This window comes from Eleutherodactylus coqui, chromosome 4 (genome assembly GCF_035609145.1).
Source record: "Eleutherodactylus coqui strain aEleCoq1 chromosome 4, aEleCoq1.hap1, whole genome shotgun sequence".
Lineage (NCBI taxonomy): Eukaryota > Metazoa > Chordata > Amphibia > Anura > Eleutherodactylidae > Eleutherodactylus > Eleutherodactylus coqui.
In genome coordinates this window covers 255,471,893-255,488,262 of record NC_089840.1, presented here as the reverse complement: position 1 = coordinate 255,488,262, position 16,370 = coordinate 255,471,893, and the positions used below count along the sequence as shown (strand labels likewise).

At 47.1% G+C, this 16,370-nt stretch overlaps 2 protein-coding genes across 2 annotated transcripts in view; one reads left to right on the top strand and one right to left on the bottom strand.

Moving 5' to 3' along the window:
- The window catches only part of EDRF1 (erythroid differentiation regulatory factor 1), a 98,261-nt gene extending 90,921 nt beyond the window's left edge, over positions 1 to 7,340 (bottom strand). The window contains 6 exon segments of the mRNA XM_066601135.1: positions 424 to 583; positions 664 to 788; positions 2,009 to 2,134; positions 4,931 to 4,997; positions 5,773 to 5,972; positions 7,210 to 7,340. Coding sequence (XP_066457232.1) covers positions 424 to 583; positions 664 to 788; positions 2,009 to 2,134; positions 4,931 to 4,997; positions 5,773 to 5,972; positions 7,210 to 7,281 — 750 coding nt within the window. The 5' untranslated portion in view covers positions 7,282 to 7,340.
- Positions 7,341 to 7,641: 301 nt separating this feature from the next.
- On the top strand, positions 7,642 to 14,639 carry TEX36 (testis expressed 36). The gene is made up of 4 exons (XM_066598841.1): positions 7,642 to 7,775; positions 8,280 to 8,396; positions 11,084 to 11,164; positions 13,299 to 14,639. The coding sequence occupies exons 1-4, from the start codon at positions 7,725 to 7,727 to the stop codon at positions 13,560 to 13,562; spliced, it is 513 nt and encodes a 170-aa protein (XP_066454938.1). The 5' UTR covers positions 7,642 to 7,724; the 3' UTR covers positions 13,563 to 14,639.
- Positions 14,640 to 16,370: the final 1,731 nt, after the last annotated feature.

Here is a 16,370-nt window from a genome sequence, read left to right as displayed (position 1 = left end):
CCTATACTGTCATATTGAAAGGAAAGACCAAAACATTTTGATTTTGTGAAAGTTAGGAGGAAAAAGCCAAAAACGAAAAATGACCATCTCTCCAAGGGGTTAAATCATTCACAGCAACAATGCACTGAATACTAATATACTGAACAGAAATAGAAGAATAACAGATCAGTCAACATGCTGATGGTTTCCAGTAAACATTACAATTTTCCCCTATGCTACAGTAAAGGAACAGTTGCTGACTAAACGGGCAGTGCTAAAGGGGGATTCTAGATAAAATGCAACTACGAAGACCCCAGTACACAGAATTAACACATACATGTATGTAATGTAACGCTCTCTGCGGAATGTATTTCATGCACTACAATCACACCGATACAACGCCAGCCATATAGACTGTGGAAATCTCCATATTTAGAGACTCACCTGATTGGAGGCCGCACCGTCTTCAGACACCGAACTTAACGTCTCAAAAGGAGCAGGCCAGGCGACGTGATCACTTCTGGACGGCTCCCGGAGATCCTGCTCTTCTGCGGGTTGATGGGAAGTAGATGGGACGGGTTCCGCTGCGTCGTCCCCATTAATACTGGAAGGAAAGAGCATTCTGATTATAAGAAACATGGAGACTCAGGATGTAGAAAGAACCAACGGTAGAAGGCACCATACCTGTAATAGAGGAACTTGGAGAGTATGGCTTTCTGGTACCAATGTTCTTTACTTTTCTTCTTCCTTTGCCATTTTTGATCCATTAGTCTTTGATAAAACTCCTTCAACCAAGTCCAGTCTCCTGTCTGCAAGGTGACAAATAAGACACAAGTGTTTCGAAAGTATGAAACTTCATAGATAGCGGTTTACTATTTAAGGCCGGGCTCACACAACCGTATTACATGATTAGAGATGAGCGAGCGAACGTACTCGTTTAGGGCGATTTCGCAATCGAGCACCGCTTTTTTCGAGTAACTGACTACTCGGGCGAAAAGATTTGCGGGGCGGGGGCAGCGTGGTGGAGCGGAGGGTAGCAGTGGGGAATAGGGGGGAGCTCTCTCTCCCCCCCCCCCCCCCCCCCCCCCCCACTCCCCTCTGCAACCCCCCGCTCACCCCCGGCGCCCCCTGAATCTTTTCGCCCGAGTAGTCAGTTACTTGAAAAAAGCGCTGCTCGATTGCGAAATCGCCCTAAACGAGTGCGTTCGCTCATCTCTATACATGATCTATATCCACAGCGTATGACCGCCAAAGCGAATTGCATATGGTCTCCTAGCAACTTGCGAGAGAATCTGCGTCCATACGCCATGCTAATTGTGTATGTACTGCAGACCGAACAAATCCATAGAGTTCAACGGAGCCCATACGTGCAGAATCAACGGGAAAATAGAGCATGCTGCGATTTTTCTTCCGCTCGCAGAATCTTGAATTCCTACCCGCAAGTGTGAGCGAATCGGCGAACGTCAATGCATTTCAGTACCTGCATATCATACGTGTGGACAGTGATCGCAATTCAAATCCGGTGGTGTGAGCCGGGCCTAAGGGTATGTTTACACGTGACAGTTGTTGCAGGGATTTCTGTTCCATACACGCATTTTTATCATGCGCTTTTTTTCTGCTTTGGACTTCCCAATTCTTTATTATATGCTGTATCCATGTGTGTAGCATGGCATGGGACTCAGATGCTTGTGTTTTTAAATGCTCTCATAGATTGGAAGCCGTCCGACCTGCGGCCCTTCCGCAGTCGTCATTGTGGAAAGGTTGTGGGATCCGCGTCATCGCCTAGCAATGGCGCAGTATTGTCAGTCCTGCGCATGTGCGCTGGCCGGCATATCTGCAGTACGGAATATGAAGACTGCTGACATGTACCCGAGGTCCTTGGCCGGACACCGGGTCGGATTATGCTGCGGGATCCGACCCGATCGTGAGCAGGCAGCCAAAAAGCTGTTTAATTTTACATTCTGATTCAGTACTGCAGAAAACGCAAGTCACTGATCAAGATGATGAGAAAATCCCAGCCCTTCATTACCTGAGAAGACCTCATGAAAAGCTCCTGAATGTCCAGCTCGTCCAGCAGGAGCGTCCTTCCGATGCGGTGCACGGCCATACTGACATGCGACTTACTGTACGGGATCTTCAAGAGCTTCTTGATATTCTGAAATGTAAGAAGTAGTCATAAAACGGGATGATAAGTCACCTCTTCTGTAACCAGGCCCATTACCCAACCTAATAGCCCCCCGGCTGACGCCACGCTGAAGCTATAAAACTGCTGCTATGACTTATAAACCATTCCGGCACAATGGAGGAATACATTCTGCATGGTGACATCCTAATGACATTAGCTAGATTTAGGAGGCAGCAGTAAAGGGTTGTTGGACCAGGTCCCAGCAAGCAGTCTGAGGAGCCACTGATTGCAATTGGGGTCGTACTTTTAACCGTCCCCAGTAGTCGCAGTAGACCTCCAATAGCCACTCACGCTGCGGCCCCCACTTTTTTCCCCATCCCCAAGTATATGTAGTTTTTTTTTTATGTTGAACTATTTCCATAGGTTGTGAAGGCTCCGGACAGAAGGAAGGCAGAATGATGTCCTTGTTGAGAAGGATAAAGCCACCTTGGAAGAAAGGATGAAACCGGGTGGAGGACCGCCTTGTCCTGATGAAGCACCAAAAAGGGAGATCTGCATGATAATGCGGAGAGTTCAGAGATGCGTTGGATCAAAGCAATGGCTACCAGGACAGCAACCTTCCAAGGTAGCAGACGGAGGGAAGCATCAAGCACTGTTTTGAAAGGAGACAATTAAAATGCATCTAAGACTGAATTAACCCTTTCCAATCCACTGTCTGACGTCTTCCTACATTCTGATTGAAGCTTGTACAGCTCCATTGTCAGAAGACGTTCGACAGGGTATTCTTACCGTCTATTGCCAGCCACTCTGCTGTCGGAGCCTCTCTGGCGCACACACATTGGCTTTAGCCAGCAGATGGCAGCGTTGTATAACAGCAAAAAGAGAAAGCCTTTATGGAAACCCTGAATCCATAATTGAATTACAAAGGGTAAGGGTTTCAAGGTGCTGACAGGAGATGGTAAAAAGGGCCAGCGTGCACCACTCCCTGAAAAAAATGTGAGCAACGCGGATTTGGAAGTCGGGGGGCGTTGGAAAAAAGGATCAATAGCGCAGAGACTTGACCCTTTAAAAGAGCTGAGGCTCAAATGCATATTCAAGTCTGATTGGAGGAAGGAAAGGTTTCTGGGAACAGAAAAATGAATGGGTTGGAGATGATACTCCTCACCTCACATGAAGAAAGCCTTTTATACCCTATGGTAGATGCATGAGGAAGGTGGCTTTCTGGCACTCAGCATAGTCCGGACAACTGTCAACAAACTCTTGCGCTTTCAAGATTGCGGATTCAATAGCTGCATCGTCAAATGTAGCGCACGTTAACCCGCATGCCCAGGTGGATGGAGACAGGGGTGAGTGACCACAGAAAGCGAATGCGTTGCTATAGACGCACAAGCTTATACCTTCGCCTGCACCGTGAAGAAGAATAGGCAGAGAAAGGTGAGCCAACGCGATGGGGCCAAGGTATAGGTTGGACGATTGAGGATCCACCAGAAATGACTGCGCACGTCCAGCGCCATTGTAAGGCTCTCTGCATTGGCATTGAGGGACGTAGCCTTGATCAGCATGTCGTCCAGATAAGGGATCGGCACGATCCCCCAGGAATGAAGAATTGCCATAACAAGTGACAGGACCTTTGTGAACACTCAGGGAGCTGCTGCTAGGCTGAATGGCAAGGTGACAAATAGGAAATGATTCAAATGGACTTCAAACCGAAGAAAGCGCTGGTGGGACTGGCGAACCAAGATATGGAGATGGGCATCCTTGATGTCTATTGACGACAGATATTCACCGTGATCCATAGAAGCAATCACCGCTTTGATTGATTATATACAAAAAGGACATACTTTAATGTAGCGAATTGCATCATACCGTATTCCAAAGACAAGACATTCATGGCATCCTTGGGAAGGGGTATAGGGGGGGGGGGAGTGGGGGTTCAGAGAACCCCAGGATGCCATGGCACCCAAACTGCATCCAGCAATCTCATTGCAGGTGGAGCGATCTGGACATTTCGATCCCACTTAGAGCATTTAAAGGGAATCGGTCAGCTCAAAAATGCTGTTCGAACTGCAGGCAGCACGTTAGAGCAGGAAGAGCTGAGCAGATTGTATATAGTTTTATGGGCAAACATTCAGTATAATCTCTGCACATTCTGAGTTGATCAGTCCAGTGGGCGGTCCTATCAGTGATTGACAGCTGTGTAGGACAGTACATACAAGGGTAACTGCCAATCACTGATAGCTCCGCCCATTGGACTGATCAGCTCAGAATGTGCACAGATATAAATAAAATACAAGTTATACTGAATGTTTCCCCATAAACCTATATATCAATCTGCTCAGCTCCTCCGGCTCTATAACATCATGCCTGCAGTTTGGACAGCAAGCTCAAATTGACACTTTCCCTTTAAATCCTGCAATCGAAGTCATCTTTCATCGCAGCTTGCCTCCGACTCCGCTCCATAACGGACATGCATGTCGGGAAGGGGTAAATGGTAACAATAGGTAATCCCTCCCTACAACAGTTATACTATACTGCCCCCCTCTTCAGTGGCCACAGCAGGTACTGCCTCATTTCCCAAGTAATCAGAGCAACTATTTGCTCCCCAGTGATCCCAGCAGAAAGAATGAATTTCATGCGCTCAGTGGCAGTGTGAGCTTCATGCATCCAGGAGCGAGAAGTACCAAAGCCACCAAATACATGACAAGTAAGGAACAAAACCTGGCTGCAAAGGCCGCCCTGGCTTAGGTTGTGTGTGTCCTGGCCTCCATTATTGACAACACTTATACAATCTTATTGCATATTGTTAAATAGATACAATTAACTTACTTCCGAATCCGCCACAACATCCACTTCCTTCCCCACAGTATCGATGAAATCATACGCCATCCCAAAGCTGCAATGATAAAGGTGAACAGTCAGACTCCCACCTGCCATTAGGGATAGTGTAGGACGGCCAGTTGGTCAGCGCCACCAAAATGGGCAGCTTCAGCCAATGCATATGGGTAGGTTAAACGCGGCAAGGTCTGCCCCCAACAAGAATGCATCAAGCCCACTGTTCTCTATTCTCGCGTATGTACCCGCAGTCTATACGCAATTACGTGGCACATGGGCAGCGAGTATACGCATCATTGTGCTAAGCAGCGGCGCAGGAAATATAGAAAAAAAAACTAATTAAAAAAAAGCTGTACTGCGCGAATGTGTGGTCATACCCTGTACAACCTCACTGCCAAACGCAGTCATACGTAGCATCACAGCCGGGTTTAAAGCTGTAAAATGCAGCGAGAGCCCCGAAGTATTTCACGCTCGCGTCCGTATGAGCCCAGCCGTACGGAAATGTCGAATTACATTGTAGAATGTAATGGTTCTGCGCCTGAAAAACTGTTATTTCTATTTTCGGAAAACCGCTTAAGGGTACGTTCACACGGACTGGAAAACGGTGCGGGTTTTCTGCAACAGGAAGTTTTGCGCAGTTCTGCAGCTGATCTCACGCTTTCAGTAGTAGGGGTGAAGTCTGCTGCGGATCTGCACCAAAGTCCACATCAATGGTGCGTTTTTTATGCGGATTTACCACCAGGTGTGAATTTACCCTCTAAAGACTTACACCCGTGTGTAATCACCTGAACGACAGCGAGGACCGCAGGGTAATAAGTGGTGGATCAGGATCATACCTTGAAAACGGTTTGCTTTTCCTGCTGTTCCCAAGAATGGTGGGACCGAGCTTGGCGTTCTCTCGCAGCCAGTTAGCAGGCGGCAGCTTCAAGTCTGTTTGCTCTTGAAGACGAGCAAACGCCGCCGCGGCCGGAGCGGAAGAGTATTTCACTATGGCGCGGCTCTTGATTTCATTGCTCCCGTTAGATGACACGGATGCCTGCGGTACAAGAACACAGAATGACGGTGCTGCAGCGGTACAAGAACACAGAATGACGGTGCTGCAGCGGTACGTCGTAACAGATGGAAATATGCTTACCTCTGCCCCACAACAGACATTTATGGCGCATCTAGATGAGCTGGCTGACCTCCCATCATGCACTGCTCACAGGAAGTGGAAGGGTATGGACAGGGGAGGAAGTAGCAAATGTGGTCAAGATGTCAGAGGAAGTGAAGGGTCACATGACAGATGGGAAATGAAGAAAGTAGCTAGGCCAGGTAAGTGACCCCATTACAGAAGGACTTCTTGTGATGATGTATAGTAGATCTTGTAGTGTAGGGCTGCCTGGCCACGGGCGTTGCGGTATCCCGCGGTGGATCTACGCCGCCGCCAGGGAGCAGGAGCCGCAGACGGATTTCCGCTATCTGATAGATAGGCTGACCGTAGAGAATCGGGGCAATTCACAGAGATTTCTTGCCTTGAAATCTGCCGTGTATTTACAGTAGAAATACGGACGGACGATGGCGGCAGATTTTTGCCAGCGATTTCCAACCAACTGCAAGTCAATCTACAGACTAGCCCCATTCAATGCATGCAGCACGGGCTGCGTCACGGGGCACGCCGTACCAATGCCGACAGCGATTCCCTTAGAGCGCACTCACACACGGACGTACTGCGTATGGTTTTATGCACATGTATCAGCTGGGTGCGTTATATGCCCATAGCCTATATGGGTACGTAATACCCGTCAGAACAGGACGTGCGGTGTGAGCGGCCCAATAGAAACCATTGGGCGTTTAGCATGGCGTGGCGACAGACGCCGTGCAAGGGAAGAGCCCGCGGTCACTGGGAAGAAAAAAATTGGGTTTTTTTACAAAAACCTCCGTAGGTAATCATGAATGTGTGATGCCCCCTGCTGGAGGGAAGTGATAGCTCAGAGGTTGGCACAGCGATGCCAGGGTCAAAGCCAAGGATGGCATACAACATACAGATGGGGTTTGTACGGTTTTCCCGTGTTCTCCGGTTTCCTCCTGACCCATTAGGACACAGACTGGTTGGCACTTATGGGGCTACTAAGGCTGGCACTGTCATGGGGGCACTGTGCCAGCATGTGTGGAGGCGGTGTGGGTTGAGGCTTAGATGTATGTTATATATATATATATATATATATATATATTATAGTATAGTCTATGGTTACAATGTAAACACTGCAGCAGCTGTCACGTGACGCCGTTACCTGCTCCGTCTGCTCCTCACAGGGGGGCTTCTGTATGTCTTCCCCCTTCGTCAGGTCTGTCGCCCCCTCCATCACGTCTGCAGCTCCTCATCACACACACGGCTCTCACAGCAGAAACTTCCAGACCGGCAGCGACCTACAGCCGGAAGTATCTCAGTGCTAACCCCGCCCACCGCAGCGCAGGGCGGGAGGACCAGACAGCTGCTCTACCATAGAGCGGAGATGGTCGGCGGCTAGAGCGGCTTGCCGTTTACCATAGAGAAGGAGAAGTTTAGGACAGACGAGAACACGGCTTTGACTATACAGTTCGCATTCATTGGTTTTCTGCGCACTGCCTCCATGCTGTAGGCTACAACAAAATGGCGCCTTAACCGGAGACATAAAAATAAAGCGCTCTAGCTTTCTGACCGGATGTGTCGTGTATGTCAAGGTTGCTATGGTAACATATAAACTTTAGATGCTAAGTGAGAACCCAAAGGGAAGGACGAGACCCATGAGGTTATTGATTAGGGAGAATGCCTAAAGGACGACTCTGCAATCCCTCCACTGAAAAGGAGGGGCGCTGGGTAAGGCTAGGCGCACACTGCGTTAGACGGGGAAAAAAAAGCCTATGTAAGACCGCTTTTTTTGTATTCTGTGGGTCATCCGCTTTTCATGTTTGCCAAAAAACTACTGAAACAAGCCCAATTTTTAATTTTTTTTTTTTAATGGAAAAAAAAAAAACGGACAGCACGCGGATGTTTTTTTTTCTCTCGCCATTGATTTGAATGGGTGAGTCTTGTCCACAAACCGTAAAAATATCAGGAAATATGGTGACAACCCGTGCCGAAGCGAAAAACGGGCGGCAATCTTGGTTGTCACCCAGCAGAGTACCTCTGCCCACATTTACGTCTTAGCGTCGGCTACATTGATGGATATTATCGTGCCCCACGGACCGCGTTGATATATAATAGAGCTTTTGGCGCAGATACGAACGCAGTCTTATATTTCTGGTGACGATTTTTCTGTTTCGCACCTGTCTAGTATTCAGGATCCGGACATTCAGCTTCGTTCTGCTCTTATTTCCGTAGTTCCCCCACATTGATGTCCGTAATAAGCTGCCGCTGACCAGCACTCAGGACATGTTATACCGAGCAAAGACAGCGTCGTGGAAAGAGACCACCCTGCCTCACCTGTGGACCACCAAGGTACGTTACCTCATCCCTCTCAATCGGTACAATCACAAGTAGCAGACGTGGGGTGGTACAAAAGAAAAAAAAAATTGCTGTATGTCCAATGTTTTTCACGTCCCTCAGAAAGCATCGCCCATTGTTTTCAATGGGACAGTCAAACATCGCATGCCATACAATGCAAAAAAGAAAGGTGGAACAATACCTCTGCAGCGCCACCCATTGGATGGCAGCATTCCTTCGAATCAATGTGACTTTCTAACAGGTCTTAAGGATTGGGAATAGGAAATCAGGCCAGAAAACCATACACAGACAGCTGTTTCGGGGTGTTTCGAGGTATTTTTCCATCTCCCTTATTTGCATAAATTGTCCAGAGGGGCTGGCATGGCCTTATAAGTCTCCTCACTCACTTTCTAGGTATCCCCACACCCCTTTTGGGTGCTCTCCTTGGGGAGAGACTATGCCATCCCCGACCCACTCACCCGCTAGGTGTCCCCACACCCCTTCTCGGTGCTCTCCTTGGGGAGAAACTATGCCATCCCCGACCCACTCACCCCCTGAGTGTCCCCACACCCCTTCTCGGTGCTCTCCTTGGGGAGTTACTATGCCATCCCTGACCCACTCACCCCCTAGGTGTCCCCACACCCTTTTGGGTGCTCTCCTTGGGGAGAGACTATGCCATCCCCGACCCACTCACCCCCTAGGTGTCCCCACACCCCTTCTCGGTGCTCTCCTTGGGGAGTTACTATGCCATCCCCGACCCACTCACCCCCTAGGTTTCCCCACACTCCTCGGTGCTCTCCTTGGGGAGAGACTATGCAATCCCCGACCCACTCACCCCCTAGGTGTCCCCACACCCCTTTTGGGTGCTCTCCTTGAGGAGTTACTATGTAATCCCTGACCCACTCACCCCTTAGGTGTACCCACACCCCTTCTCAGTGCTCTCCTTGAGGAGTTACTATGCAATCCCCGACCCACTCACCCCCTAGGTGTCTTCACACACTTTTTCGGTGCTCTCCTTAAGGAAACACAACACCCCTCTTGATGCTATACAATGTGATTTTTTTTTTTCCCCATTGAACTCAATACCTGCTACCCTGTCTTTGTCTCTCGCATCCATCTGATGTTTTCTACTGGATAGGCATGATCTTCCTTCGAGAACGCAAAGTCTACAGCTGTAGGCTCTGCTTCATCAAGACCGGTGGTTTCCCGATGTCTGTCTATATAAACTATGCCAAATTTTTCAAGAGGGGTATAACTCCTAATAAATTTGACACATTATATAGCAGTCAGTGTTCCAGAAATCCAATCTATGCCACTTCTAAACTGCTGTGGATTTGCGCCATTTTTAATCCTGTCATTTATAATGTGTCTGGACTGCAGGAGACCACGCCCATCCCATTAAACCACGCCCACCTTTTGAAAAGTGATGAGCGTGGCTTAAAAGTCTAAAAACTTGCAATTTCTTTTTGCTAAAAAGCGTACAGAACGCTGGACGGTAAGGAGCGGTCATCAGGCCCCCAGCTACCTACGAGCGCCATTTCCCATATACCCTTACAATGTTATGTCTGTCTTGAATAGATTAATTACACCTTTCACGGCTGTATTTATTTAATAATCAATTTAATTAACATAGTATCATAGTATGCAAGACTGAAAAAAGACAGATGTCCATCCAGTTCAGTCTATTACCCCCAATGTTGATCCAGAGGAGGGCAAAAAAAAAACTAATAAGGTACTGTAGAAGTCAATTTTCCTCATTTAAAAGAAAAACATTCCTTTCCGACTCCACTCTGACAATCGGAATAATCCCTGAATTAACAACCCTTCTGTAGTTATTAATGATTATAACATATAATATCGTATCACCCAAGAAAGCCGTCCAGGCCCCTCTTGTAGTGAGTTCACCATCACCACGGCCTCAGGCAGAGAGTTCCACAGTCTCACTGCTCTTACAGTAAAGAACCCCCTTCTATGTCGATGTAGAAACCTTCTTTTCTCTAGACGTAGAGGGCGCCCCCTTGTTACAGTCCTGGGTATAATAGATCGTGGGAAGAGATCTGCATTTTTATCTATATTGCATTGATGGATTGATATTTCCTGGGCGTGCTTACAGTTCTTTTATTTTTTTCGCCACATGCTTTTATGATATGAACTTGATTTTAATTCTACAGTAAATTAAGTATTTTATCAATTAGGTTATTTTAGCTAGTTCTGTGGTATAAGAAGAATAGTCAGGTTTAGAATCTGAGTTATGGATGAACCACCCAGTTGATTTGTTCTCGTTTTGTCCTCATCACATGTTCTGGTCATGCATGTGCTCAGCAAATACTGAGGAAGAGGCGCCCTAGCCTGTAACGTATCCATAGACGGTAGTAAAACAGAGAGGTTGGGCTAATAGTCTTAGGTTTTGTTTTCCTAAAAGGTTGCACCTATACGCATTTTTTTAACTGCTTATTGGCTTAGTCACATACATGTCCTCCTTGTAGGCGGAGATGGTATTCGGGTTGGCTGCACCTGTAAAAAGTATTGTAACCATATCAGGGAAACGGAAATATTTTTCACAAAAGGATCTGCCTATGTCTTCCTGCTCCACCCCTTTTTTTTTTTCCGCTCTCTTTCTCAAAAATTGTTCGCCATCGTTATCACCTTCTTCACCGTGTCTTTGAATGAGCGCAGTCTCTACGAAATGTTTTTAATTACAGAATGAACTCCAGAATGGCTTCCCGCTCTCAGCACACGACAACAGGAATCTAATCCAGGGCAGCGGCGAGTACCTGGATTCTGTAAGTACATTCAAGCAAGTCTTCACATGAGCGTCTTCTGTTGGTGAACTGCAAGTTCTATAAGCCAGGGCAGTAGTAACAGAAGGAACGAGCCTTCGCATTTATCCACTTCACTTTCCAAAAGCCAACGCCATTTTAGGGTATCTGTCACCAGAGAGGAGTCGATGTGATGAGAGCAATGCTTCACCATTGAAATTATTATCATCCAGCAGCCTTCTAATCCTCCGATTGGGGGGATTCTTGTGTAAGTGTACTGTATGCAGATTGCGGCGCTTTATTGCTTGCTCTGGGGATTTCGCTTTCCTGCTCCATTCAGGCAGCAGGAAAGGGGAATCCCCGTGGCTGAATGGTTCCGTCTCTAGACGGAACCGTACAGCACCAATTGCACCCCCTTATCTTTAACGGGGTCCACCTGCTTTTCAGGCAGTTGCCTGGTTTTGGGACAGAAGAACAAGCGCTACCTGCATTGCTTTTTTTTTTCTTCTGGTATTTGCAGCCAGATCTGCGATGAATCCTCTGATGCGGATGTGAAACCACCAGAGATGAGCGAATATACTCGCTAAAGCACATTACTCGAGTGAGTAGTGCCTTAGCAGAGTATCTCCCCGCTCGTCTCTAAAGATTCGGGGGCCGGCGCGGGTGACAGGTGAGTTGTGGGGGGGGGGGGGGGAGAGAGAGATCTCCCCTCCGTTCCTCCCCGCCCCCCGAATCTTTAGAGATGGGGGGGGGAGATTCTGGGCTAAGGCACTACTCGCTCGAGTAATGTGCCTTGGCGAGTATACTCGCTCATCTCTAGAAACCACCCTTAGGCCTCATGTCCACAGCACACACAGATTCCGTGCGTGCCCGCTGCCATGGGACATTTTCTCACCTCTCCGGCTCCAGCACGAATCCTATCCATCGTGGCCGGATCTTCTTTCTTCAGCGCGGGGGGTTGTGTCCAGGCACGCGGCCCATGCACAGTGCGTTTTTTTAAAAAAAAAATCTCCTGCATCTGCATGCTTTAAATTCTTTTGCGGACACTAATGCATCCCTATGGGCAGCTTGATTTGCGGATGCCCCTGCACGGTCTCCGTAAATCAAATCCGCCTGTGGACATTGGGCCTTGCATGTCACAAACACAGGTACCTTCACCCTGCTAAGGCTGATTTGTTTCTGGATACTGGCACAGACATGACTGTTGTGTGAAACCTCTGGCTGCTCCTAAGGGGTTATAAGTATACATAGTACAGAATCAAACAGCCTTTCGCTCAGAGGGACTAAAGACCTGCATTTTGGGGGGGCATCTCATAAATGCCCTAGCAAGGGCTTTGGGGGCTGAAGTTGCCTGTTTAAAGGAAACTTCTATTTAGCAGGGTTTTCCAGGACTACGCAATTGAAGGCCTATCCTCAGGATAGTTCATCAATAGATGATCAGCAGGGTGCCTGCCACTCAGAATCCCCACCTTCAGTCCCCATCAGCGACGGCGCTTTGTATTGCAGCTCAGTCCCATTCACTTGGGCGAGCCTGAGCTGCTCCTAGGCCAAGTGGCCAATGAACGTAACATTACATGCCTGAGAAGAGGGCACAAGCACCGCAGCCTCTTCCATCAGCTGATCACGGGACAGTGTGGCCTTACCGGAGGACCCCACCAATCAACTACTGCTAACCTATCCGCAGAAGTGTTGGCCCAAAAACCCTTTTGAGAATATAAAATTTAACAGTCAATATGGCACAGGAAGTTGCGATGGGGTCTACTCTCAGCCTTTGTGGCCCGATAGAGGCCTCAATTTTGAATATTGTGCACACCCCTTATTGCCAAGCTGAACAGGGATCAGCGGGCAATGTGCTCACTTATATGTTTCTCTATGTGCATCTTATAGATGCAAACTGTCTCTGTGGGGAACTTGCTAGCAAATTAAATCCTGTGATTACAGCAGCATCAGCAGATTTAAGCAGGCAGTCTCTGATGTGTATGTATTCACACACTGTGGTAATGTCGTATTTTTTGCTACCCTATTACGGTGACACGTGAAGAAACCCTAGGGTGTGACTACAAGAATGTACCAACAAACAAGGAGGCTTATCTCCATTTTGGGATAGTGAACGTGCAAACCTTTGTGTCTGTAACCACTTGTGTCTTCAATATTTCAGGGTCTAGGACGAAAGAAAGCGCCACTCGAAAGACGACAGCACAGCTCTCGCAATTTTAACCTTTCATGCCATGACCAACCACCTAGAGCAACAAGTTACTGGGATGATTTTACAAATTATCAAGCCTCTTACAGAGGAAGGCAAGACACAGAGAGGCCATTCTGTAGAAGATACCCCAAACACCACTGTGAGAGGTCCGTTTACATGAGAGACCTCCCCGAGAACCATTTCATGTGGTTTGCAGATGACCGCAGCATTTTATGACACTACAGTGTGAAGCCTAACAAGATGACCAAGAATACAATATCTAACACTGATCAGATACTAGTAATAACATTAGAATATAGTTAGAATAGAATAAAAGATAAACCGTGTGTGACCTATGGGTCCTGCTTACCTGCTGTTTGTCATTGTTTGGCCCAGAGACCACGAGAAAGAGCGTCTGTCGACTTGGCCCAAACTTGATGGTCACCGGTGGATTTGAATGGGCATTGCAGAGGACACTTGAAGCTTCGCTTATTGGTTGTTACAATAACGCTAGGGCTACATTGCAACTTTGGCTGCAACAGAAGTCACACCGCAAAGGATTGCAATATAGACCTGCAACATTGCAAGCTAATGGAAATATATGCCATTGAGTCGTCACTTGCAAGTTGATGTGTCGGGGACCTGATCTTCGCAAGAAATCCAAACTCTGTTTTTCTTGCGATCTGTCAGTTCTTGGTTGCGGCAACTTGAGTTGAAAACTAACGGAAGTGAATGCAGTTGGTTTGTAACGTTGTAGGGCTATAACAGCCAAAAGTTGCCATTAAGTTCTAGCCCACACTGACAACGTGAAGCAACAGACTGCTCTGGGGCAGATTCATCCTGAGAAAGGGTTGTCCAGTTGGGACAACCCATTTCCTATGTTTTTTTTTTTTGTTTGTAACCCTTTCCAATCCAATTTGTATCCTGGTTTTCCTAGGGGGAGGGGGCTTACTCTTTTTCTGCTGTTATACAACAGCGCTATATGCTGGCTAAAGCCAGTACTGCATGAGGTGACAAGTTGGATAGGCTCCAACAGCAGAGAGGCTGGCACTATATAGTAAGAGAACCCCGACGGACGTCTTCCAACATTGAAGCTGTATAGTCTTAAATCATGTCTTCAGACGTCAGCCAGTGGATTGGAAAGGGTTAAATATCGCACCACTGTATTCCCACAGCTCTGCTTATGAAGAAAAAATAACCAATTCTTGGGTATGTGGAACAACCTCCAGGCGTAATAGAATTATATGAGATTGGTTATTGCTAAACTAGCAGGTTTACGCGTTTCAGGGTAAATAAACACCCTTCCTCGCTGGAGATATATGCCTGGATGCTGACTTTAGGTTAGGCAATATGCCTGTTATTGGCATTCTTTCACCATTACACGGGAGAACCCAACAAGGTTGGCAGTGAAATCCTGGCTCTGGGCTAGTCCAGCATTGATGACCAGGTCTCGTATGAAATTGCTCAGATCTGTAGATTTTCCCCATCTAATGTGGATTCACACCAAAACCAAATCTATATGTATGTATGTATGTATGTATAGACCAGTTCACACTTGACCTATGGGATTCAGTCGTGCTTTCTGGCATTTGCAGACCACAGATCTATTCTTGCTGCCTTCATTACATGACCGAGTTCAGCTAGCTCCCGTTCGCTAGATTATTAAGTCTCAAGGCCCTGAACAATGTTTAGGGTGATCATATTTGCATAAGAAACTTTTACTGTTGCTTCACAACATTACTAAACATATGCAAGTCAGGAACGCTATCTTTTCTCCTTAGGGAGAGCACTGAGAAGGTGAGTGAGGAGACTTGTAAGACCATTCATGCACCTCTGGGCAATATGCAAATAAGGGAGACGGAACAATACCTGTGCAGCGCCACCTATTGGAAGGCAGCATTCTTTCGCCTCAGAGATATTGTTCCATGTCCTTTATTTGCATATTACCCAGAGGAGCATGAATGACCTTATAAGTCTCCTCACTCACTTGCCTCCTAGGTGTTGTCCTTAAGGAGAAAAGCTAGCGTTCCTATTGATTCTGGCTTGGCTTTCAATTCCCGGTCATTGTTACAAGGCTTGTATAAAGAGTAACATTAAAGGGGTTGTCCCGCGAAAGCAAGTGGGGGTATACACTTCTGTATGGCCATATTAATGCACTTTGTAATGTACATTGTGTATTAAATATGAGGCAAACAGAAGTTATTCACTTACCTGCTCCGTTGCTAGCGTCCTCGTCTCCATGGTGGCGTCTAATTTCAGCGTCTAATCTCCCGATTAGACGCGCTTGCGCAGTCCGGTCTTCTCCCTTCTGAATGGGGCCGCTCGTGCCGGAGAGCTGCTCCTCGTAGCTCCGCCCCGTCACGTGTGCCGATTCCAGCCAATCAGGAGGCTGGAATCGGCAATGGAACGCACAGAGCCCACGGTGCACCATGGGAGAAGACCTGCGGTCCACCGTGGGTGAAGATCCCGGCGGCCATCTTCGCAAGATAAGTAAGTCGTCGCCGCAGCGCGGGGATTCGGGTAAGTACTATCCGGTTTTTTTTTTTACCCTTGCATCGGGTTTGTCTCGCGCCGAACGGGGGGCCTATTGAAAAAAAACAAAACCCGTTTCGGCGCGGGACAACCCCTTTAACTTGTAGGAATGCTGCCTTCCAATAGATGGCACTGCAGAGGTATTGTTCCATCTCCCTTATTAACATCTGTATTCAATTGGTGGTGTATAACATTTAGTTGAAGTTTGCTCTCTTTTTTTTCTTTGAAATTATAAAACAAAACTAGATCTTTTTAGAAAAATGTAACCCACAATATATACTTATGCGCTTATTTGAAATTAACCAAATTCCAAAATCTTATTAACAACATTTAAAACACTTCGAATTCTCAATTGATAGTCCTATTGGACCATCAACAGACTTTCCATTCAAAGGTTTATTAAATGTCCCTAAACTAATACTTACCTACTATTTTACTTACCGATTCAAAACCAAATAAAACCTTGATTCCAACTTGGCAAATTTACAAAACATTTAAATAAAAGTTTTTTAG